This window comes from Macrobrachium nipponense, chromosome 43, assembly GCF_015104395.2.
Source record: "Macrobrachium nipponense isolate FS-2020 chromosome 43, ASM1510439v2, whole genome shotgun sequence".
NCBI classification, from domain to species: Eukaryota; Metazoa; Arthropoda; class Malacostraca; order Decapoda; family Palaemonidae; genus Macrobrachium; species Macrobrachium nipponense.
Genome location: NC_061104.1, coordinates 35,975,905 through 36,000,707, shown reverse-complemented (window position 1 = coordinate 36,000,707; position 24,803 = coordinate 35,975,905). Strand labels below are relative to the sequence as shown.

Genomic DNA, 24,803 nt, shown 5'->3' with positions numbered 1-24,803 from the left:
TTTTATTTGTTTCATTTTTATTTATTTTATTTCATTTATTTATTTTTTATTTTGATTGATTTATTTATTTTTTAATTTCTTTTTATTTATTTTTTTAATTTGAATTTGTTTTATTTATTTATCTATTTTTTTTTTTTAATTTCATTCAATTTTTTATTTAGTTGTATATATTTTATTTTTATTATTCATTTATTTTATTTTTATTTATTTATTCATTTATTTATTTTCTTATTTATTTATTTATTTTTTTTTTATTTATTTATTTTTATTTGTTTATTTTTATTTTTTTATTTTAAATTTTTACTTTATTTGTTTATTTTTATTTATTTATTTATTTATTTATCTATTTTAGTCTTTATTTATTTATTTTTATTTTTATTATTTTTATTTATGTTTTTTATTTCTTATTATTTTATTTGTCTTTATTTTTGTATTTATTTTTTTATTTCTTTATTTTTTATTTATTTTTTATTTTTTTTAATAAATTTTTATTTTATTTTAATTTAATTTCTTTTTATTTATTTTTATCTATTTTTTATTTATTTATTTTTCATTTTATTTTTTGTTATTTTTTTTGTTTCATCAATTTCTATTTTTTAATTCATACTTTTTATTTATGTGTTTATTTTTATTCATTTTTTTTTTTTTGTTTCATTATTTATTTTGTTATTTTTAAATTAAATTTATCTTTATCCTTTATTCAATTACTTCTATTTATCTATTTATTTATTTTTTATTTATTTATTTTTTTATTTATTCTTATTTATTTTTTATTAATTTATTTATTTTGATTGATTGATTTATTTAATTTAAATTTTTTTTATTCATTTATTTCTATTTATTTATTTAAATTTATTATTTATTTTTTTATTGATTTATTTATTTTTATTTATTCATTTTTATTTATTTTTATTTATCTATTTCTATTTTTATTTTATTTTTATTTATTCATATATTTCTATTTATTTAATTATATATTTTTATTTATTCTAATTTGTTCATTTTTATTTATTTATTTTCATTTATTTATTTATTTAATTCTTTATTGTTATCTATTTATTTATTTTTTATTTTTATTTAATTAATTATTCGTGTTTATCTTTTATCATTATCTATTTATTTTGTTTTATTTTTTTTATTTTTTTTAGCAGGAAATCGCTGTCATTACTCAATAAGAGGAGCACGCATTCTCCGTTTCGATTTGGAATCCTGTCAATCATACAACGTACATGACTTGTTTCGGATTTTTGTGTCTGTCGAGAAACCATGTGAAGATTGCATCAACTTTCGTAAGATCTTTCTAGAACATTCTGTATGAGAATACGTTATCTATGGGAAGTGACGTCACTTAGTCTTTGCTTTTAGTTTAAATAATTATTCCTTTCATTTTAAGAGACTTTTACTGCCTTAAATCACGTAATAATAAATATTATTTATGATTGTAATCCCACTTTCTCTCTATTTATTGTTTTAAAATAGAATTATAATGATTTAGCAAAGAGACCTGTCCCCAAAACGTTTTGTTCTGTGTTACAGGCATTTTAGATAAGGTCCACTCCTAAGTTTCCATACAACGAGAGCATTTTTTGTTCATTTCGATATCAAGGACCATTTGTGTTAGTTGGGAGCCTCTCTTTCCCTCTCTCTCTCTCCCGTATGAGAGAATTTTTATTTCACATTAATGTAAAGATGTTATACTTACTGGTTGGTCACTCATAAATTTTAGATTTGGTATTTTCTTAGATTTATTTAATTGCTGAGTGTTTATTTGTGGAATCTGAACAGACATTGTAAAAGTGTGTAACAGGCCCTTCCCTCATGTGTAAGTGTTTATTGGTCATTTCGAATTCCTTCTAAAATTGGTATACCAAGGTAAGAGTTTTTAGTAAGTTCAGTGCACTAAACTTAAACATAAAAAGTACTTGAAATACTGAAAGTACTTAGGTTATTCCAGGGGAACTTTTTGCCATTTTTTCACATTTTGATGTTGGTGAATTTTTTATATATATTTTCTGTGATTAATGCTTTCTTAGTGTTATTGCACTTTCGGTATTTTCCACATTTTTCTGTTTACATTTGCATTTACCATTTGTTTGATTAACTTAATTGTTTTCATTAATTAGTCATTGCATATTTAATTGAGTTTAACACTTGTGAATTACTTTGCATTTACTTAGAATTCTTTTCGAGTTTTTATTCTTGTTTAACACTTGGGAATTAATTTTCAAATATTAGTTGTTACTTAATGCTTTGAATTTCTTGATTTTTGTGATAATTCAAGTTTGATTTAATTTTACTTAATAACTAATTCAGGAATTAATCAAATTGTGTTGTTTTCAAATAATAGTAAATTTCCCTGAGACTGTGAATTTCACTTATAAATTTTGAGTTTAATAATAAATTTTTGTATCTAAAATTTTTATAAGTGTTTTCTTATTTTTCACCAACATATTCAATTTTGTTTAGGTAGAGATATAGACTGGTGATTGAGCTGTTTCCATTCAGTTTAATTGAAGTGAGTTAGAACCAGGGAAATACTTAAACTTTTAAAGTTGTTGATGGAGTGATGCCCTTTAATTAATTTAATTACTTATATGATTACCTCACACCTGTTTTAATAAACTTAGTCTGAATTTTTGAGTAATTAGTAAGTTTTAAAGTTGCCTTTAGAGTATTCAGTTGTATTTTATCTGTGATGAAGGTTCAGATGTCTGGCTGTTGCGAGGTAACTATTTTATGATTAGTAAGTGTAGTGACCAGATATTTGGCACTTTGTCACATTATATATATATATATATATATATATATATATAGATATATATATATATATATATATATATAGTATATATATATATATATATATATGATTGGAAGATAAAATACAATGAGGAACTTCTAATTGCAATATCGTTGCAGAGGCAGGAGTCGACCCAGTGTCCTTGAGATCACTTGTTGTGGGGTGTCATCGACTGCTGAGTCCTTCAGCATTTTGGCTGACAGGGTGCCTCACCTGGCAATGCCTGGGGGAGTCGACTGTCGTCTATGGGCGTCCACGGCAGTGGCGTCGGGCCAAGGAGGCCCACAGGTGCAGCAGCAGTGTCAGGCCAAGGAGACCTACAGGTGTGGCGGCGGCGTCGGGCCAAGGAGGCCCACAGGTGCGGCAGCGGCATCGGGTCAAGGATCCCCACAGGCGCGGCACTACCGTCGGGCGGGTCGAAGAGGCACACAGGTGTGGCAGCGCCGTCAGGTGGGTCGAGGAAGCCCACAGGTGCGGCAGCACTGTCGGGCGGGTCGAGGGGGCCCACAGGCAGCATCATTCGGTGGGTCAGGGAGGCCCACAGGTCGGACAGGAAAGCAGGACCTTGGTCTGTGGCGATGTCGTCCAGTACGCAACAGCAGCTGATCCAGCTTGAGAGAAAGGCCTCAACACAGGTGCTAGTAGTGGTTTCTGCCATTGGAGTCACCTTGGGCCACCTAGTGGATCAGTCAATGATAGGTAGGAGGTATCTGGCATCCCCTGATTGAGGCAAAGTTTGTGTGTCGGCTGATCAGCACCCAGGTACCCTTCTTCGTAACTTGTCTCACACACCAAAATGCCAAAAGCACAGTATTTAGTCCATTCATGGTGTCTGGTTTGTCAGAGTCAAGACTAGTCACTGTGTGGTTCAGTTAATGACTCTGAGTGTGGTTGACCTGTATCGTTAATGGCAGGAGCTAAACTGTTCGAAGACGCCAGAACACACCTGGAAAGGTGCACTTTAGTAAGTCTATTAGTGGCGTCAGTATCAACCGAGGAAAGGAACGTTCAGAGACCTAGACTATGCATCACCATGTGGTTCCATTAAAGGTTTCTCTGAAGGTAAGTGCCGTAGTGAGTCTATTAATGGCAGGCCCATAACCGCTGTTTTACCATCACTCCGGAAGGTCACCAGTTGTGAGGAAAAGAGATAGAGACAGGTATCTGGGTATTGATACTTTATTGTTGTTTTAGATTTAGCTGGCCTTATGCCAGCACGGGCTCTTGCTCCTAGAGCAGCCCGTAATTATTGCCCGAGAGCGGGGTTTACATTGACAGGTGTGGACAGACATGTAGTACCTGGGTTGCAGACATTGACAATTTGTGTTTCTTCACATAGCAGGCGTAGTCTGTGTACACGTGCTAGAGACAAGAAAAGTGAAGATACAGTTTTTTCATTAGCTTTCATTCATCGAATTTCCCATTTGTTTTTACTGAAGAGACATAATCTCACTAAATTTACTCTAGAATTTGAAAATACATTGCATATTATATCATCTAAGTTAAAACTGCAAAAAGAAAAAAAAAACGTCCAGATACTTAAAAACACAATATATGTCCGAAGTAATTGGAATTTCTCAGATGGCTTCATCCATAGAGATCTGGCAGATAGAATGTGAATTTCTGATTGTAGTACTATGTATCACGACGACAATACTTACTGATTTTCCTTCATGAACGGGAATATTATTGCATCATCGTAAGCGGTGAATGTAATTATTTAAGTTTCTACAAATTTGTTTGTATTCCAAAGCGTTTAAAGTTAGCTGACGTCAATGGCAGTCAATGTTGCGGCAGCTAAGGTAAGTTGAACAAATCTAGTTGCATCTGCGAGAGCATTTTCTACGATGTGGGGAGGAGCCCTAGAACTTCGAGTGGGAAAGCGCAAGTCACTGGATACCGGCTTATGTAATGGATTTCACACTATGATTACTTTGAATTTGACATGAATCAAATGCTAGATGCTGTATACAAAGCTACTGTCTTTAAAAATAAATCTTTATCAAGGTTAAAGTAGCATGTCAGCTCAAAGATTTTCTTGCTATGCTCCTGTAAGGACAACGTCCTTCTGCTATTTTCGTTCCACTGTAACACCTTACTAAATCTATTTGTACACCATCGTGTGTACAACTCTCTGGCTTTTCTGCCGATATATAATTCATGTATGAACAACAATTGTACCCATAGATATCCATGTATATATGTCTGCAAGAAAACACAAATCCTGCTGGCCCAGACCCAGTTTCTCTCTGTTCAGGTAGGATACTACATATCTGTCCACGGCCTCCTTTATAGCCTGTGTTTACCTGTAATAAATTATCAGTACCAGTTACCTGTCTCACTCTCTTGTCCTCAGAACTGGTGACCTCCAAGAGTGACGTTGACACAGCAGTTTAGGCCCAGCCTTTAATGGACTAATTACAGCTGTTCACCTTCAGAGAACCTTTAGCGGACTCAGTACAGTGTCACAGTTTAGGTCTCTGAAAGCTCCATTCTGAGAACGACACCGACGCCATTAACAGACCAATCACGGCACATTTTCCAGGTGTGTTTTGGCATTTTTCAAGTGGTTTCGTCTGTTCTGTGAGCAAGACAAGCCACGAGGACAGGTAGCTGGGTGCTGGTCAGCCAACACAAAATCAGGCAGGTGTCCAGAAACATCCATTCAATGTTGCGGCCTCCTTTGCCTCAACTAGGGGATGCCAGATACCTTCTCGACCTGCCAAACCTGTGGGCCTCCTCAGTTCTTCACCCAGCGCCATTGCCGCACATACAAGTCTCCAGACAACCTCTCAACGCCACTGCTGCACCCAGGGTCCTGCTTTACCCACCCAATGTCGCTGCTGCACATGTGGACCTGCTCGGACCCCCTGACGCCGCTGCCTGTGGGCCTCCTTAACCCCCCTGATGCTGCCGTCGCTCCTGGGGCTTGCTTGGCCTTCCCGACATCGATACCACACCTGTGGACCTGCTCACCCTTCTGAAGCCGCCGCCTGTATTCGTCCTCAGCCCACCAACACTGCTGCATCTGTGGGCCTCCTCTGCTTGCCGACCCCACTACTTATGAGCTTCCTTGACCTGCCAACACTGCTCCCTCACCTGTGGTTCTGCTCTGCCTGCCGGATGCCGCTGCCACACTGGGGACTTCCTCAGCCCAACCTACACTGCCGCCGCACCTGGGGGTCCCCATGGCCCATCCCACTGCACACAATCCAGCCCCCTCTGCAGTCTTGGTTGCCCTCAGTTGACAGTAGAACCCCCCTCCCCCCCCTTCCCGCCAACTGTCAGGGGAGGCATCCTGTCAGCCAGCAACGCCGAAGGACTCAACATTCAATGACACCCCACAAGTGTCACAAGGATGCAGCGTTGCCACCTGCCTCCAAGATTTTTTTTCATCCAATCATTATTCCATAATAATTATCTTTGTGGGGGGGGAGGGGAAGTATTTGTAAGGACATCGTCCTTCCGCTATTTTTGTTCCACTGTAACACCTTGCTAAATTCTATTGTACATCATTGTGTGTAAAACTCTTTGGCCTTTCCGCTGATAAAACAATTGTAACTATAGATATCCATGTATATATGTCTGCAAGAAAACATAAATCCTTCTGGCCCAGACCCAGTTTCTCTCTGTTCAGGTAGGATACTACATATCCCTCCACAGCATCCTTTATAGCCTATCTTTACTTGTAATAAATTATCAGTACCCAGCTACAGACTATATCAAGAGAGCAAGGATGACAAAAGCCTGTGTTTGAAATTTCCCACGTCTTTTTACAATCTGAATGTTACAGCAACTGTCAAATGAAATGAAGATTAGGGTATGAATTACTTAGATAATTAACTTGAATACTATTGTCCTTCAAATTTTATCTAGCATAGTGCAGCACAATCTTGGCAACCATGTCACCCTGTTTCCCAGGTATCTGTGCACCGACTCACCGCTCTTTCTTCTGCCTTTCCCCATTACAAGTCCGTCACCAATACTATTGTAAGGACGAGATTCGGGTGAATGTTCACCCATCCATTGTAAAAATCTGTATATCCATATATCCTCTCTTTTCTTCCAGGAACTAAAATGTAGAGCATTTTACACCTTGGGAATCCGATCCCTCTATGTAGTATTATTCATGTATTTTCATCTGTGAAGAAACACATTCACAGTAAGGGCCCTGTCCCTTTTGTTCATGTTTGTTTGTGTGCGCATGACAGAGACTACTCTTCCATCTGCACACTGCCTCATTTGCCGAATAAAATTAGTTCACTCTCTCTCTTCGTCTTATTCAGACCTCACAATTCTTGACCCAGGAGTAGGTGACCCAAGTAGTTTTGGCTTTGCTACTAAGGGACTAATTACCGCCGCTCACCTTCAGAGAACCTTTAATGGACCCGTACGACACCTAGTCTAGGTTCTCTGGTACTCCTCAATGCCATTAGCGGACTCACAAAGGCATTTCTTCACAGAAGTGTTTTGGTGTTCAGTCTTACAGTTTGGCCCGCCATTCACGACTTCTCGTTGACTGTAAGCATGAGTCTGACAATACGATGGAGAGTTCAGCGCATTCACTCGACTCCTCTGTGTCCGCCTCGACCCTGTGATCCACAAGACGATCCCTATTCATGCTCGAGTCCTCCTTGATGCCTGCACCCGTGCCCCGGGGCGACCGCACCGTCGGAGCCCCACCACGTCAAGCTGCTGCCCTTCTGCAGTGAGGACGTCGCAACATGGCTGCAATGGGCAGAAATACAGTTCCGGAACCACGGCATCACCCGGGACAGCACCAAGGCGGATCTCATTACCAGGACCCTCAAAGCAGATGCCTTCAAACGCCTCGCCCCATGGATGCACAGCCAGCCCAGGGAGCTGCCCTACGAAGGCCTGAAGAAGGAACTCATCCAGGTCTTCTACCTCCCAGTTCCCCAGCGAGCCACTCAAATTTTCGACCTCGTAGTCAACCCCATGACCACCTCGGATCCCAGACTGGCCTGGTACAAGCTCCAGGACCTGGTCCTCCTGTCAGAGGCGGACCACCAAGGACGAAGGCAGGAGGTGAGCATCCTCCATCAACTCTTCCTTTGCCAGCTCGCGCCCAAAGTCTGAAGCCAAATCCCTAATGCCGAGACCATGGAGATGGAAAGTCTGGTGCAGCGGGCCTTTGCACTGTTTACCACCACCCAAGCTGCAAAAATCTCCTCTCCTCTGTCAGCCAACAGGCTACAGCGGGAGGACACGGTTGGTACAGCATACAGTGATCGCCGAAGCCCCTCCCAGACATTGGGTGGTGCCGCTTCCACCACCAGTTCGGCAGCAAGGCATGGAAGTGTGAGCGCCCTTGATCCTTCAACCCTTCAAAAAATGATGGAGGCAGCGCCCAAAACAAGCCCCCATGGCAGCGGCAATAATGAAGTCCCAACCCAGAGGCTTCTATGTCCACAGATATCCTCCCTTCTCCTGGAGTTTCCGGATGTCTTCTGCCCTGAGCTTCGCCAGGTGGCTGGGTCCGCGCCCAAGGATGGTGTCTTCCACCTTATTAAAACCAAGGGCCCCCTGACACACGCCAAGTTCCACCACCTCCCACCGAAGCTCCTCCAGGAAGCCAAGACCGCATTCAAAGAAATGGAGAGGATGGGGATCTGTAAAATGGCAACGAGTCCGTGGGCGTCCCCCCTCCACATGGTGAAGAAGGCAAAAAATACATGGAGGCCCTGCGCTGACTACTGGCACCTGAACCCCGACAGCTACCCCCTGCCAAACATGCAGGACCTCACCTGGCCCCTCCACGGCGCCAAGGTTTTCTCCAAGATCGACTTATGAAAGTCATATTTTCAAGTCCCCATCCATCTCGATGATATTCCAAAGACAGCGATCATCACATCCTTCAGATCCTTCATGTTTGCCTTCTCCACCTTCAGCCTGCAGAATGCTGGGGCCACCTTTCAACACCTAATGGACAGCATCCTCAGTGACTTACCTTTCTGTGTCTGCTACATGGACGATATTCTTATCTTTTCCAGATCACTGGAGGAGCACCTGAACCACGTCCGGGCCATCCTCAAGCACCTACAGGAGAATTGACTTGTCGTCCGTTTTGACAAATGCACCTTCGGCGCTGAGAGGGTGGATTTCCTCAGCCACGAAATTACAGCAGTAGGAGTTCGTCCCATGGTGTCAAGGGTGGCCGCAGTGGAGAAGTTCCCAACACCGACGACCGTCAAGGCCCTCCAAGAATTCATCGGGATGGTGAATTATTACCGAAGGTTTGTCCCTGACATTGCCAGCACCATGTGCCCTTTGACCAAGGTCCTGAAGGGCAAACCTAAGAAGCTGACATGGGGAGAAGACCAGCAGCTTGCCTTTGCCCGAACCAAGTCTTCCCTCAGCAGGGCCACTACACTGGCTCACAAGGACCCAGATGCATCCCTGACGCTCACCACCAATGACAGCAACATTGTGTGCGGCGCTGTCCTAGAACAGCTGGTCAACGGAGTCCCCACACTGCTAGCCTTTTTTAGCAAGAAGCTCAAACCCACCGAGACTCGCTACAGCACATTCGACTGCGAGCTCCTTGCTGTCTGCCACTTCAAATATCTTCTGGAGGGCGTCCCTTTCACCATAAGGACTGACCACCGGCTGCTGGTCTGCGCCTTCATCAAGGCGGGCGATGCCTGGTCTGCAAGGCAGCAACGTCATCTCACAACCGTCTCCGAGTTCGGGTGCTCCATCGAGTACGTCCCCAGCGGAAGAAATCCCATAGCCGACGCCCTCTCGAGGGTCGAGATCAACTCCACCTCGGCGTCATCTACGAAGCCTAGCGTGTGAACAAGCTTCTGGCCCCGAAGTACTGGCCTATCGGACCACCATCACCGCCCTTCACTGGGAGGACATCCCCTTCGCCCCTCCAGGATGATGCCCTTCTGTGATACCAACACAGGACGCCCTCGTCCCCTGATACCCGCCTCCTGCAGGAAACAGGTGCTCGACGTCATTCACGGCCTCTCACACCCATCAGCCCGCACGACAACCAGGCTCCTGATGGAGAAGTTCGTGTAGCATGGCATTAGGAAGGACGCTCAGGAGTGGGCCAGAAACTGCATTGCATGTCAGAGTAGCAAGACGGGAAGGCACACCGAATTGGGGATAGGCTCTTTTCCCCAGCCCAGGCGAAGATTCAGACACATCCACGTCGACGTCGTCGGGCCTCTTCCTCCATCTGACAGTGCCAGATACCTCCTGACAGAGATCGAACAGTCTACCAGGTGGCCTGAGGCCACCCCGATGTCAGAAGCCCCTACAGAGCCTATGCCAAAGCCCTCCTGACCAGCTGGATCAGCCACTTCGACAACGTAATGATGGACTGAGGACCCGCCCTCATGTCAGAGCTCTGGTCTTCCCTAGCACACCTGATGGGAAACAAGCACCACACCACGACGTCCTACAATCCCGCAGCCAACGGCATGGTGGAAAGGGTCCACCGCTCCTCAAGGCTTCCTTAATGGCACGCTGTCATGGCCCCGATTGGAAGGCACAGCTTCCCTGGTTCCTCATCAGTCTTCGCACTGTCCCAAGAGCCAACAGCAACCCTTCCCCAGCAGAGAAGGTGTATGGGGAGACCTAGACAGTGCCAGGCAAACTCTTCCCCGCCAACAGCGACAATCCTGATATTCCCTTGGCTAGGTTGCGTGCAGCTGCCCAGAAGTTTGTTCCCTGCCGAGAGATGTACATTGACATGACGAAGCAGTTCCACCCACAAGCCCTGGACTCCTGCAGAATCGTCTTCATGAGGTATGATGCCACCCACCCGCCCTTGATGAGGCTCTACTGGGGCCCACACCAAGTTGTCCGTCGGGAGGAGAAGGCATTCTTCGTGTCAATTGGCGGCCGCAAGGACTTGGTCTAGATAGATCGCCTCAAGCCCGCCATCATCCCCGACAAAGACAACCCCACTGAAGATCCTCACAAAACCCTGATGCCCCTGGTTCTTGACAGTGCCCGTAAACATCGTCAAGGCCGCCCAAGGAAAGCAGCTGAACCCCCCACCCCACTACCAGGGGCAGCATCCTGCTTTCCGGCCCTGAAGACAATGAGGACACGCAAGATGCCCCTCAACCGAGGAATGACGAACCTGAGGATTCCTTCAGCTCCCCGCAAGATTCCGTTAGTCATCCAACGATTCCACGTAATCATAGTTTTGGGGGGGAGTATTTGTAAGGACAACATTTGGGCGAACGTTCGCCCTTCCATTGTAAAAATCTGTACATCCATATGTCCTCTCTTTTCTTCCAGGAACTAAAATGTAGAGCATTTTACGCCCTTTCTTTTGATGCATATAGTACGTCTGGAATCCATTCCCTCTATGTAATATTATTCATGTATTTTCGTCTATGAAGAAACACATTCACAGTGGGGGCCCTGTCCCTTTTGTTTATGTTTGTTCGTGTGTGCGTGACGCACACCACCTTATGTACAGCCTCATTTGCCAAATAAAATTAGTTCACTTGCTCTCCTCATCTTACTCAGACCTCACACTACAATTCTCTCTTGCTCTTTCCACTTCTAAAACATACTTTAAAAATATATATCACCACTGAGTCTCCCAAAGAAAATAAAATGAAATTAATTAGTTATAAATAGGCCTATGCTTTCACGTAAGCAGAATTTGCTCTCCCCCCCCTTTTACAACACTTTTGAAAAATATCATCGCTCAATCTCTGAGTAAATATAATGAATTAGTATCTCTATACATATGAATTATGTATCTCTATAGATAGGCCTATGTTTGCACTCTCTCTCCTCCAAGATTGTTTCCCCATCACTACATCTCTCTCTCTCTTCCAAGTTTCTTTCCTCATCACCACATCTCTCTCTATATATAATATTTATGTGTACAGGATGCCTATTTAGGAGATATATATTAGCAGGAAGGCCACAATCTACTCTACATTTTGGATATATATAGAAAAGGTATGTACAATAGACGGATGGACATTTCAGCAGAAATGCCGTCTTTATAGATACTTCCACCACAAGACAATGGTTATGACTGCTATCCTCAGGTGGCCTTGGCAACGTCTGGGTGTGCTGGCAGGTTCCAGCAGTTTTTTCTTCTTCTGAGGAGTCCTGTGTGGTCCTTCTGCAGTGTCGTCATTGTTGGGGATGAAGGCTGGTTTCAGCCAGTCTATTGAGACCCAGTCCTCGCGGCCATTGATCACGATGAGGAATGCCTTCTCTGATCAGTGGATGACACGATATTGTCCTTGGTAAGGTCTCGTTAAGGGAGGGTGGGTGGCATCATTCCTGACGAAGACGTGTCTGCAGGAATCCAGGGCTTTTGGTTGGAAGTGCTTTCTTCTGTCGGAGAAGGTCTTGCGGCAGGGAATGAATTCCTGGGCAGCTGCCCAGAGTCTTGACAGGGGGACATCCTCGTCATAGCTGTTAATGGGGAAGAATTCTCCTGGCACTGTCATTGTTTCTCAAAAGACCTCCACAGGTGCCAGTTCGCCGTTGGCTCTTGGGGTGTTACGGAGGTCCAAATAAGATTTTAAGAGGTCCACCTTTGAGAAGATCTTCGCCCCATGGAGGGCCCCGGTGAGGTCCTGCATGTTTAGCAGGGGGTAGCTGTCGGGCGTGGTGATGAGATTGAGGCAGCAGTAGTCCCACAGGGCCTCCATGTACCATCTGGCTTCCTTACCATGTGGGGTGGGGATGCCCATGGGTTTGCAGGCTTCTTACAGATGCCCATCTGCTCCATCTCCATGAACGCCTTCTTGGCTTCCTGGAGGCGCTTCGGCAGGAGTGGGCAGAATTTTGCATGAGTCAGGGGGCCCTTGGTGTCGATGTGGTGATAGACTGTGTTTGGGCGCGACCCCTGCCACCTGGCAGAGCTCTGGTTTGAACACCTCTGGAAACTCCTGTAGGAGGGAGGCATACTTGTTGGGGGGAGATGGAGCAGATGGCGGGTGTCTCGGGATCTACGGAGAGTGGGCGTAAGAGGCAGGTCTTGGTGTCCAGGAGGTATTGGCAGGCTACGCCTACCAGAAGCTCGTGTAGGGCCAAGAAGTCCGCTCCTAAGAGAGGAATTCTAACGTCTGCGATGACGAAGGGCCAGGTGTAAGCCAGACCCAGTAATGCGATGATCTGGGACTTGATGCCCATAGGAGCGTATGGGGTTCCTGTTGGCAGCCATGAGGGTGGCTGGGGTGTCAGGGACGCGGCTGCGTTCCTCTACTGATGGTGAGAACACCGACTGCATAGTCCCAGTGTCGACCAGCATCCTGTGACCAGAGATCACGTCTTTGACATAGAATCCTATGGGGCGGGACTTGGCTACTGCTGCCGCCAGGGAAGGTGGTCTCTTGGTGGTGTGCAGGAGTGGAGGAGGTTGCACGTTACAGTCTTCTGCCAGGTCCTCCTGCTGCAGGCAGTTAGCCGAGGGTGAGGCAGTGAGCTTCGCAGCCCAGGTGGCGACAAACAGCTTATGCCCCCTCTCCACCAAGACCTCCATCTCCATCTCTTCGGTTTCTGAAATCTGGCCCCTCACCTCTGGAGGCAGCTGGCAGTGCAAAAGTTCTTTGGGAAGGCTGACTTCCTTCCTACATCCCTGCGGGTCCCTCTCCAGCAGTAGCATCAGGCCCTGGTGCTTATCCCTGACATCTCTCTGGTCTGTGTTGACAACCAGGTCGAAGATGTGAGCGGCTCTCTCTGGGGTGGGGAGGGAGAAAACCTGGACCAACATCTTCTTCAGGTCATTGAAGGGCAGCGATCTGGGTTGGGTGTCCATCCATGGAGAACTGCTGTGATCAAGTCACAGTTGTTCCCCTCCTCTGTGATGCCATGGAGTCTGTACTGGATCTCAGTTTGCTGGAGCCAGGATACTACGTTCTGCCGGAAGAAGGGCAGCAGTTGGGTGGAGTGGGGAGCGGTGGGGTGAGGCAGCAGGTGTGCAACTGCAGCTTGTAAGGGCATGGTGTGGGGTGTCAGGGGCGCATCCGAGTTCTCTATGTCAGTCATCTTACAAACACACAAACTTATGAGCTCTGTATTTAGTCCGCTAATGGTGATTTTTACCTATGGTCAACTGAGTCGTCAATGGCAGACCAAACCATGAGGGGGATGCCAAAACTCTCCTGTAGAGGATGGGCCGTTATTAGTCCGCTAATGGCATTTGGTCTACCGTGGATAGGAGCCCTAGAAAACCAAGACTGAGGCTTCATTTTGAGTTCATTAATGTTTTTCTGGAGGTGGGGGCCAAAACTGCTGCCTGTCCTAATCCAGAGGTCACCAGTTGTGAGGATCGAACAGAGACATCGAGAGAACTGTACTGGTTTATTAACTTGTTGTTTGAGATTAAGCGGCCTTATACCAGCACGGGCTCTTGCTCAAAGAGCAGCCTGTAGGTCATATGAATATTTTGCAGGTGGAAAGGTGAGTTTTAAGGATATGAGGTGAACCTTTATTATGATCTCAATGGGATATGCAGGTGAACAGGCAAGATTACAAACCCCTTTAAACCCTAAGGTACCCATCAGTAGGACAAAAAGATCGATAGTAGCTACCTAACTCTCTTCCTCAGACTCTCTTGTTATCCCCATACTTAGCCACACAATACCTCTCATACTCCTTCAAAAAGTCCCCTATGTCCCTACTACCATATTCCTTGTATTGTGCACATCAAGGTACCTCTCTCATATACACAGCCTTTCGTACTTCCTGCTCACTCTCACTTTCACTACTTCCATTCTGACCCTTCTTTCCCTCATCCGAATACAGCAAATCCACTTCCATACTCACGTCCATACTCTTGACTACGCTCTTCTTACTCTTCTTCTTTCTACCCACCTGTTTCCACTCATGGCTATATAACTCACTCTCAGCCCTTTCCCCAATGTATTTAGTCCTAGTCTCATCATGTCTGTCACCCTTACTAACCTTCTTTCCCTTAGCCTTCTTCTTTTCCTCGGCCCCCTTCTTATTTGTGTCCTCAGGTTTATCCTTATCCTGTGTCTTCCTCTTCTTTCCCTTATTTATCACAACCAAATCACCTTTGTCATTCTACTCTCATCCACCTGTTCTTTCACTTTCTTAATCACTCCTGGCCCATCACAAGACCCAGTAGGCCTACCTCTTACTGCTCCCTCCCCCATGAATCCCTTCATCATCTCCTGCACTGCATTCATCATTACTACGAATTTTTCATCCATTTTCTCAACCATTCTCTCCTCCACTCCTTTCACCTCTTCTTTCATTTCTACTTTCCCACTACTTAGTATTCCTCTCATTTCTTCTAACTTGCTCTTCAGCTCCTCACACTCTACCCTTAACCTCTCATTCTCCACTTCCAACCTTTCCTTAGCTTCCCTCGCCAACTGCAACTCCTTCAGCCTCTCCATCTCCTTCAACCCTTCCATCCTCACTTTCTCCACAAGTCATACAACTCACTGCCCCAATCGTCCTGCAGCTTCCGTACCAGCAGTTCCTGCTCGGGCGCCAAATAATAAGGTGGCGGGATCACAAGCTCAAAACACAAGCAGGCAAAATCCCCCCCCCCCCAACAACCCCATAAATTTAACCAATCCAGCTGCCAAACTCACCCTCTTACACTAAGGAATACATGCAGGACAACTGACCTACCTACACACAGAACAAAAAACACGAACACATGTACTCACCCAACTCGAGATACTTAGAGCTATGCCACCGCCATCTTGAATGTCCACTGGCTGAGGTCGCTGAGGTCGCTGAGACACCACTACAACAAAGACAACGACCAAGAACCACAAGCCCAGCAGGAACTCACAAGCACAAATAAATCTAAGAACACAGGCACAACAACTCTAAAGCAAATAATACCAAACTTAACAACAACTAAACAACAAATCAGTAACACACAACTTAACCAACTTTCAATGCCTTCAACACTCTTCATAGACCGCTGCCGACACTGCTGATCATCACAGGCCCTCACTAAAGACTGATTTAAAACTCTGATCTTAACAGCCAACTCCAGCTGCACCAGCAGACAACCCAGAACTCACCAACAGCCAATTCAATCGCTAAACATCCATCCACCAATTATGCCCTCTCTCTCTCTCTCTTATGGAAAACCCAAACACAAATACACACCACACGATCTCAACAGTAATACAAACCACGAAACTTACTCATTCACTCTCTCTCTCTCTCTCTCAAAGACATTGTCAAATGGAACTCCCATAACTCCTCCATATTTCCTCCCCCATAACATTTGACTACATCTCCTTACACTTGCAACACCCACACTAAATAGGCTTCCGCAACACCAACGGATGCTCGGACGCAGGCCCCCTTGGATCTTGTTTTAGGGCCCTCATACACACTCTCAGTTACACTGCCATCCATTTCTCCCAGACCTCTTCCAGTCAGACTCCCACTACCATCTCCCTCACTACCATCCTCCCAAATCCCATTCACTATCTCATCTATCCCTTCTAACTCTTGTCCTAATATCTCTTGTAACTCTGCCACCTAATCACTCACCTCATTTACACTCCTGCTAAACTCCTGAAGAGACTCATTCATACTGCCAACCATGTCCTTACTACTTGATTCCCTTCCTTCTGAAATCTCACCAAACCCTGACAATTCAAACCCACACACACTATAAGTATCATTCCTCCCCTCAAAGTCATCTGTATTACATGCCTTATCCACCATTTTTACCCTAACACTAACCCTTCTATCATCCAGTTCACGCTTCTCCCTTTCATTCCCTTCCCTTACCTTCTTCCGCTTTCTTCCATACTCAACCAACACTAACTGCCGATCTCCCAGACCCATTTGCTCACTGACACTCGGCTCACATTTATTCACCCTCAACCACTCACTCATCACATTCTCCTGAACATACTGTCGCATACTAGAGACCCACCCAACTGAATCCCGTTTTCACTTGTTTCCCGAATTCCCAACCTGACTCATCCTCTTTCGCCTAGATGCACTCGCCACGTGACCTTCCATTTCACATTCAACACATTTCGCACGCTGTTCTTTACACATCCTAGCATAATGCTCGTTCTTCCTGTAGTTGCCACAAACAACATTCATACGGGTACCCCAACATCCACCAGCTATGTGCCCTTCCTGTCCACACCTGGAACACTTAATATCCCTATCTTTCTTACACTCGCTCACTAAATGCCCCATTTGCCCACACCCGAAGCATGCTCCTAACGCCCATCAACATTCATTCTTCCCATGTCCTGGCTTACCACATCTGTAACACTGCTGCTCCCCCTCACAACTAACTGACCCTACTCTTCCAACACTCACACTCCTATCTCGTTTAGGGCTAACTACACTCACGTTACTTGCTCTAACGCTCCTATCAACCACTCGCTCTGCCATTCGCCTCGGCCCTTCTAAAACTGCCTCCCTATAGCTCTTAAACTGTGGTATAACTTCAGCTACTTCAATCCTAACACTAACACTTCTACTCTCTTTCATACACTTATCTAGCTCGTAATCTTCTACTATTTCTAAAATGTCATTCCACGTTAATCTTTCATTCGTCCATCTCATTTTCTCCTTACATTTGAGATTCATAAACTCGTATAAGCTCTCTCTGGTACAGTCGCCAACAACTTCATCACTAACTCCTTACACTAATTTATCCCTTCGTCCACAAACTTTTTCCTGCCTAATGTTTCTAACCCACAGACATACATTGACAACAACTCACCAACATTTATCCTTGCCTCTTCAAAATGTTGTTTTCTCCTATCTCTAATGGTACTCTTTATCCTCTTTGCCTGTTCCACAATCCTGGCTTACACACTCTTATATGGCACATTCCCTACACTCATCATTATCCCATACATACGCAACAAAAATCCCGTCAAAAAGCTACCTAACTCTCTTGCCCAGACTCTCTTGTTATCCCCATACTTAACCACACAATACCTCTCATACTCCTTCAAAAGGTCCCCTATGTCCTACTACCATATTCCTCGTATTGTGCACATCAAGGTACCTCTCTCATACACACAGCCTTTCGTACTTCCTGCTCACTCTCACTCTCACTTCCACTACTTCCACTCTGACCCTTCTTTCCCTCTTCCGAATACAGCAAATCCACTTCCATACTCACGTCCATACTCTTGACTATGCTCTTCTTACCCTTCTTCTTTCTACCCACCTGCTTCCACTCACCACTATCTAATTCACTCTCAGCCCTTTCCCCAATGTATTTAGTCCTAGTCTCATCCTGTCCTTCACCCCTACTAACCTTCTTTCCCTTAGCCTTCTTTTCCTCAGCCCCCTTCTTATTTGTGTCCTCAGGTTTATCCTTATCCTGTGTCTTCCCCTTCATTCCCTTATTTATCACAACCAAATCACTTTCATCACTAGTACTCTCATCCACCTGTTCTTTCACTTTCTTAATCACTCCTGGCCCATCACAAGACCCAGTAGGCCTACCTCCTACTGCTCCCTCTCCCATGAATCCCTTCATCATCTCCTGCACTGCATTCATCATTACTCCGAATTTTTCGTCCATTTTCTCAACCATTCTCTCTTCCGCTCCTTTCACCTCTTCTTTCATTTCTACTTTCCCACTCCTGAGCATTCCTCTCATTTCCTCTAACTCGCTCTTCAGCTGACTCACACTCTACTCTTAACCTCTCATTCTCCACTTCCAACCTTTCCTTAGCTTCCCTCGCCAACCACAACTCCTCCTTCAGCCTCTCCATCTCCTTCAACCCTTCCATCCTCACTTTCTCCTCTAGTCACACAACTCACTACCCCAATCATCCTGCAGCTCCCGCACCAGCAGTCCCTGTTCGGGCGCCCAAACACTAATGTGGCAGGATCACAAGTTCAAAAAACAAGCAGGCGAAATCCCCCCCACATAAAACTTAACCAATCCAGCTGCCAAACTCACCCTCAGTCACACTTTCCTCTTACACTACGGAATCCACGCAGGTCAACTGACCTACTTACACACAGAACAAAAAACACAAGCATGTACTCAGAGCTATGCCACCGCCATCTTGAATGTCCACTGGTCGAGGTCGCTGAGACACCACTACAACAAAGACAACAACCAAGAACCACAACCCCACAACCAAGGACCACAACCCCATAACTCAACAACAACCAAGAACCACAACCCCAAAACACAATAACAACACAACACCCAAGGACCACAACACAGCAAACCAACAAGGAACACAACCACAACTCAGCAATACAACAACAAACAAGGAATGCAACCACATCAAAAGACCACGCACAAACAATGAACACAAAGAAACAACAACACAAAAAGCAACACACACCCACTAACAACACCAAGAAATCACAACAGCTCACCAACAACAACGCTCAACAACTCACAACCACACCAAGAAACCACAACAGCTTCCCAACAACAACCCTCAGCTACAACAACTCACATACAACCCAGCAGGAACTCACACGCACAACTCTAACAACACAGGCACAACAACTCTAAAGCAAACAACACCAAACTTAACAACAACTAAACAACAAATCAATAGCTCACAATTTAACCGACTTTCAATGCCTTCAACACTCTCCATAGACCCCTGCCGACACTGCTGATCTCAGAACTCTGATCTTAACAACCAACCCCAGCTGCAACAGCAGATAACCCAGAACTCACCAACAGCCAATTCAATTGCTAACAATCCAGCCACCAATTACGCCTCTCTCTCTCTTTTACGGAAAACCAAAACACAAATACACACCACACGATCTCAACAGTAATACAAACCACGAAACTTCTCTCTCTCTCTCTCTCTCTCTCTCTCTCTCTCTCTCTCTCTCTCTCTCTCTCTCTCTCTCTCTCTCTCTCTCTCTCTCTCTCTCTCTCTCTCTCTCAAAGACGTTGTCAAATGGAACTCCCATAACTCCTCCATCATTTCACTGCAGCAGCCAATCTGCCTTAAACGTATACATGGCAATTTGCCTTATATTGCAAGCGGGGAAAAGATGGAATTGGTGGACAATAAGTCTCGGAAAATTCGTGCACTAATTTTTTGCGACAATATTCTTTTCAGTTTAAGTAACTTAAAAGTATCATTATATATTTATTGTGTATTACATATTTGTATACAGTATATAACTGCGTTGTTCTTTCCAGAAATATTTGAATTCAGCTGAACCATAGTATACGGAGCTATTGGAAAAAGCAAATGTAACGTATTTTTTTCTTTATCGTATCTTGCTTCACTTAAATTAATGGCATCGCAGTTCCACTGCGTAGTATATATAAAGTACAGGTGAGAAGGAAAAAAGTATAGAAGAAATGAGTAGGCTGAAGAAGAAGATATTAGAGAAGTAAGAAGAGAAGGGGAGAAAATGAGGAAAATCCCACACGCGGAGGCTATATTTAGAAAATAGAGCTGGTTGTTTATATTTGCAAAGGTAAACTTGAGCATTTTTTTCTTGGACAACGAAAGATTAATAATTTAAACAACTGTAATTCCAAAACCAGTGGTCTTGATTAATTTTCCGACTTACATTTTTTGTACTGGTAGCACATGATGTCGAAACTCACATAGGTGGTAAAATATTTCGATAGGCTAAGAGAATAAAATTAACGCTATAAAGAAAACATAAGGGAAGACACCGAATGTTTCCATGTAATGAAGACAAAGGAAATGTAGAGCTCTTTGCACAGAAATGTCCAGCTTCAGAACATCTATAGGCTTACCCAAACTCTGATCCTAAAAAAACACAAACACAGGAGGAATAAGATAAACAAGGGAGCCGTTTCAAAGGCAATTTTCGCCCACTACTACTATTACTCCCTCTGGACCCTCTTGTCCAACTCCAATGCAATATTGCTACTACCGGGTTGGTTTCAGAATATGCATCGATAGATATTGAGCTCGAAACTAACAGCTTTTCTTGTTAAAAAGGACTCATAGTCTAGGTATGTGTCATCAGAGCTCTAGGTAGTTAAAAGAAGAAGGTTTAGTTTAGCTTTGCTATCCCTCCATGTTATTAAGTGTAGGTATTAGTATAGGTAGGTATTAGGTACTACCTATAGCCTAGTAGGTAGGCTAGTACTAGCTTGGCTTAGGTAGTAACCTACTTCCAACCCCCCGTCTTCGGCTTGTCTCTGTCCCTTTTACCTAAAACTGTAATTGGGATAATTTTGGTTTTACCCGATGGTAAAACTTTACTTTAGTCAACCACCACGGGGAAACAACCGAGTGGACTAGCTGATCCAGTATTGACCGCTTGTTGATCCACCCTCCGAAAAAGTTCTTTAACACGCTCTGACACCCGAGATGGGCACCAGTCACGAGTCATTGGTGGTGAGAGCAACACCTAGAGACCTCTACTCTCCTTTCGAAGTAAGTATTTTCTCCAAAGTTAGAAATTAAGGTCATATTTTAAGATTAAACAGAGGTTAATGAAAGTCCAGCCATGTTCAGTCCAAAAATACCTCCATGACACTTTCAAAATTTTTACTTGAAACACCAAAAATGTAGAAGATTGACGCCATCTCTATGTTTGCGAAGTCACTTGTGTCAATAAACTTTCTATTCCATGTGCTAAATCCGCACACCACTTGTACTCATAGACGTGGGACACTTTCTTCACAACAATCGTAAACAATGACGCCCTGTGCCTCGGATACAAGGAAACTTGTGATTTTTCAGTAGAAAGAAGAAGCGTGTGCTAGATAGTAGTTATTTAAATAAATAGTTAAACATCAGTATAAGGTCATGAATTGCATAAATTATTTACATATTCATGATAATTAATTTGAAAATGTTCATTGTTGAAAAAGTAACTAGATTCCTGACTCAAATATTAACGGTTTTGCTGTGAACATTAGGTAGCTACAATGTATTTTTTGCATTTTCCTATTTTTTTGTTAGTATAGGTATATTAAATACAGTGTAATATACATTACATACAATGTAATGTATATTACATACGTAACATAACTTTTGTATAATACTATAATGGTGTTTTAAGTAATTATTTTTGGAATTAGGGCCTTATTTTCCAGTCCTGTATTATGATGTCATGACATCCTGACTTTTGTACCAATTGTAGATGAATTGCTATACTCAACTTTCTTGCAGAAGATAGTGTCTTGCAGAAGATAGTGACTTATATATGTACACAATGCATATCTGAGAAGATTACCAGTTATTCATGCAGACTGTTATCAGCTATTCATGTAATTGTTATAATCGTAATACTCATATATTATTTACGTTTTGTATGTATGATGATGTTTGACTGCCAGATTACCGCCGTAATGTGACGCAGTCGCTTTCGCTCCCTGGGCCTCTTGTCTGTTTTTGCACCATAAGAAATTAATGGGACCAAATTTGCTTCAACCAGAAAGTTGTTAAAAAAGGAAATTTAGCATTGAGGCACATGTTTTGATTGAGAAAAATACAAATTTATACAATAGCTAGCTTGTAAAAAAATACTTTTTGATTAGAAAAAACTTGATTGACAACTAAGCAGCATACTTAGGTACTGTATATATAATATATATACTTATTTTTATTTATAAAATTATATGGGTCTAAATGATAACTCCCGTCTATTAACGATTTCATGGGTGATTCAAATCCTGGCCTTTTTATTTCTTATGGAGCAAAAACAGCCAAGTGGCCTAGAAAGTGACCCTCGATGACATGGCCACGGGCGTGCCTGGGCAGGTAGCCCCCTTGAAAAATAGTGAAAAGATAATAATAAAGGTTTAGATAATATTATAAATGAAATAAGAATGGGAAATAGTTTCTTATAGAAATAATAACATTTTAAAGAAAATATTATATTGACCATAATGATAATATTAAGGGATTTGGTATTTGCTGGCATGGTATAGTGGAAGGAAGCATAGGATTTTTTTCCTATTATGTATCTCTTCATCTTGTAATAAGGTGCCAAGTTTTGCAGAGCTAGGGGGTGGATGGGTTGTGGTTTTATCTCAGTGTAGGTGACAATATTGTATAGTTGTTTTAATTTGGTGCTGCACCCAAGGCAAGGGTGGGCACCTATCGTGCTTTACTAGCATTCGGACATGAACCGTTGATGTAAAACTCCCACTTATATAGTAGGTGACACTTGGCTATACCGCCACACCACTACAAATTAAGATGAGCACCAACCAGCGGCAGTATCCCAGTAGCACTCTTAACTTAAGGAAATGACAAGCATTTTATTCAATGCTAGCAACTTTTCTGTCTCAATTTATCACACTACTTAATATTTTGAAGTAGTATATGCCCATGTCTTCCCTGTCAATGTGGGAATCACCTATGTAATTACTAAGTAAGTTGCTTATATAAAGATGACATTTTCATAATAAAATAATGTTTTTTATATAGTAGTATTGGAGCCCATCCTCCTCCCCACTGATGGACATAAGACATGAACAAACTGAGCCTTCTGCTTACGTCATTCCTATTCTCACGCTAGTGGGCAGAACTGGTCACTTACTCAGTTATATGAAGTGTTACCTGCAAAATTTTGAATTCAAGCTTCCATATAAGTGGAACTTACAGCTATGTAATTATTTGGCGAGTATAGAAAACTTATCAAAATGTCATTTTTGAAACAATTTGTATTTTCTTAACATACAAACCTTGAGTTTACATTAATGGCCAAACTCAGCTACCCTTCTCGTCATGCTACTGGGCTGGGAAGTGAAGTGGAGTGCAGACCAACAGGGGTTTCCCCCTACCTGCCCATAGTTCACTACCGTGTAAAGGAAGCAAACTATCAACAGATGAGGGGAACATACAAACTTCAGGTTTGCATATTAGGAAAAATACAAATCACAGTAGCTTTAAAGCATTGTACTATTTTACATTAGTATTACATGCAATCATACCAAAGCCTTCCCTTCTTCTTCACAGCTTTATCCCTATTCGGGGTCATCGTTTTTAATGAGTCTCTTCCATCCACCTCTGTCCTGTGTCATTTTCTCCTGTACTCCCTTCTCCCTCATATCATCTCTAATGCAATCTCTCCACCTGTTCTTAGGTCTTCCTCTCCTTCATGTTCCATCCACCTCCACGTCCATCACTTCTCTTGCCATGTGTTGCTCTTCTCTTCTCATCAGGTGGCCATACCATCTTAACCTTGCCTCTTGCACTTTCTTTGATGTTTCAGTGACCTTTACTGTAATTACCTTTTTTGTTCGCGTCCATACAATATACACATTCAAATTCAGAAGTATGTATGTAATATGTTGTAGTATAAGGTTTTGGCTGTTATTTCAGTCACCAAATTTCCATTCCAAAAATTAGGAAGTTCTCATTTCATTTTCAGAATTGTAATGGCCCCATCAGAGAAGCCTCAGAGAAAGAAATCTCCATTTTCCCTGGTCAAAATTTTAAATGACTTAAAAAATGTTGACATGGAAATGATGAAGGAACTTCTTTTTGCCCCAAGATACTTATGGATATCAGCTGTTGGTTTCTTGCTAGCAGAGATAGTGATCAACATTTTCATCATACAAAGAGTTAAATGTAAGTATACTTTCACAGAATGTGAAACACGAGTTTGCTAGTATTTTGTGCATCAGGTCACAAAAAAATATAGTACTACTGTAATATGAACTGTAAAAAACTAACATGACACTTATTAGTTCACTGGATGGATAGGTTTTGCAACAGGAAGCATTATTAATGTTAATTGTATTCGATTCAAGAGAAAAAGTCAAGTTAACAAGTTGTATTTGGCGGTAACAATAACCAAGTTTCTGTCACACAAAGAAAATAGCAAATGGCAATGATCCTGTCTTTAAGAAAGTAAGCTTATATATTAAAATAACAGTATTGTACTTGTATTTAAAGTATATTTTTTAAATGAACCTTACTTCTCAATTATATAGCTTTTACTTCCATGCCAGAAGTAGTTCAACAGATTAAAAAATAAACGAGAACATTCGGTTGTCTGTGAATATCTGTCTTCTATCCATCTACTTCCTCCACCACCCCCCCCAGGACACCAATAGGTACAAATA

At 42.9% G+C, this 24,803-nt stretch overlaps 2 protein-coding genes across 2 annotated transcripts in view; one reads left to right on the top strand and one right to left on the bottom strand.

Moving 5' to 3' along the window:
* LOC135213881 (glutamic acid-rich protein-like) overlaps window positions 1-15,201 on the bottom strand; it is a 45,182-nt gene extending 29,981 nt beyond the window's left edge. The window contains exons 1-2 of the mRNA XM_064247980.1: window positions 14,923-15,201; window positions 14,474-14,812 (exon numbers count right to left, since the gene is read on the bottom strand). Coding sequence (XP_064104050.1) covers window positions 14,474-14,812; window positions 14,923-15,201 — 618 coding nt within the window. The remainder of the gene's footprint in view (window positions 1-14,473; window positions 14,813-14,922) is intronic.
* Window positions 15,202-20,573: 5,372 nt separating this feature from the next.
* LOC135213647 (lethal(2)neighbour of Tid protein-like) overlaps window positions 20,574-24,803 on the top strand; it is a 229,336-nt gene continuing 225,106 nt past the window's right edge. Inside the window, exons 1-2 of the mRNA XM_064247689.1 lie at window positions 20,574-20,729; window positions 24,107-24,306. Of these exons, the coding sequence (XP_064103759.1) occupies window positions 24,114-24,306 (193 nt within the window). The 5' untranslated portion in view covers window positions 20,574-20,729; window positions 24,107-24,113. The remainder of the gene's footprint in view (window positions 20,730-24,106; window positions 24,307-24,803) is intronic.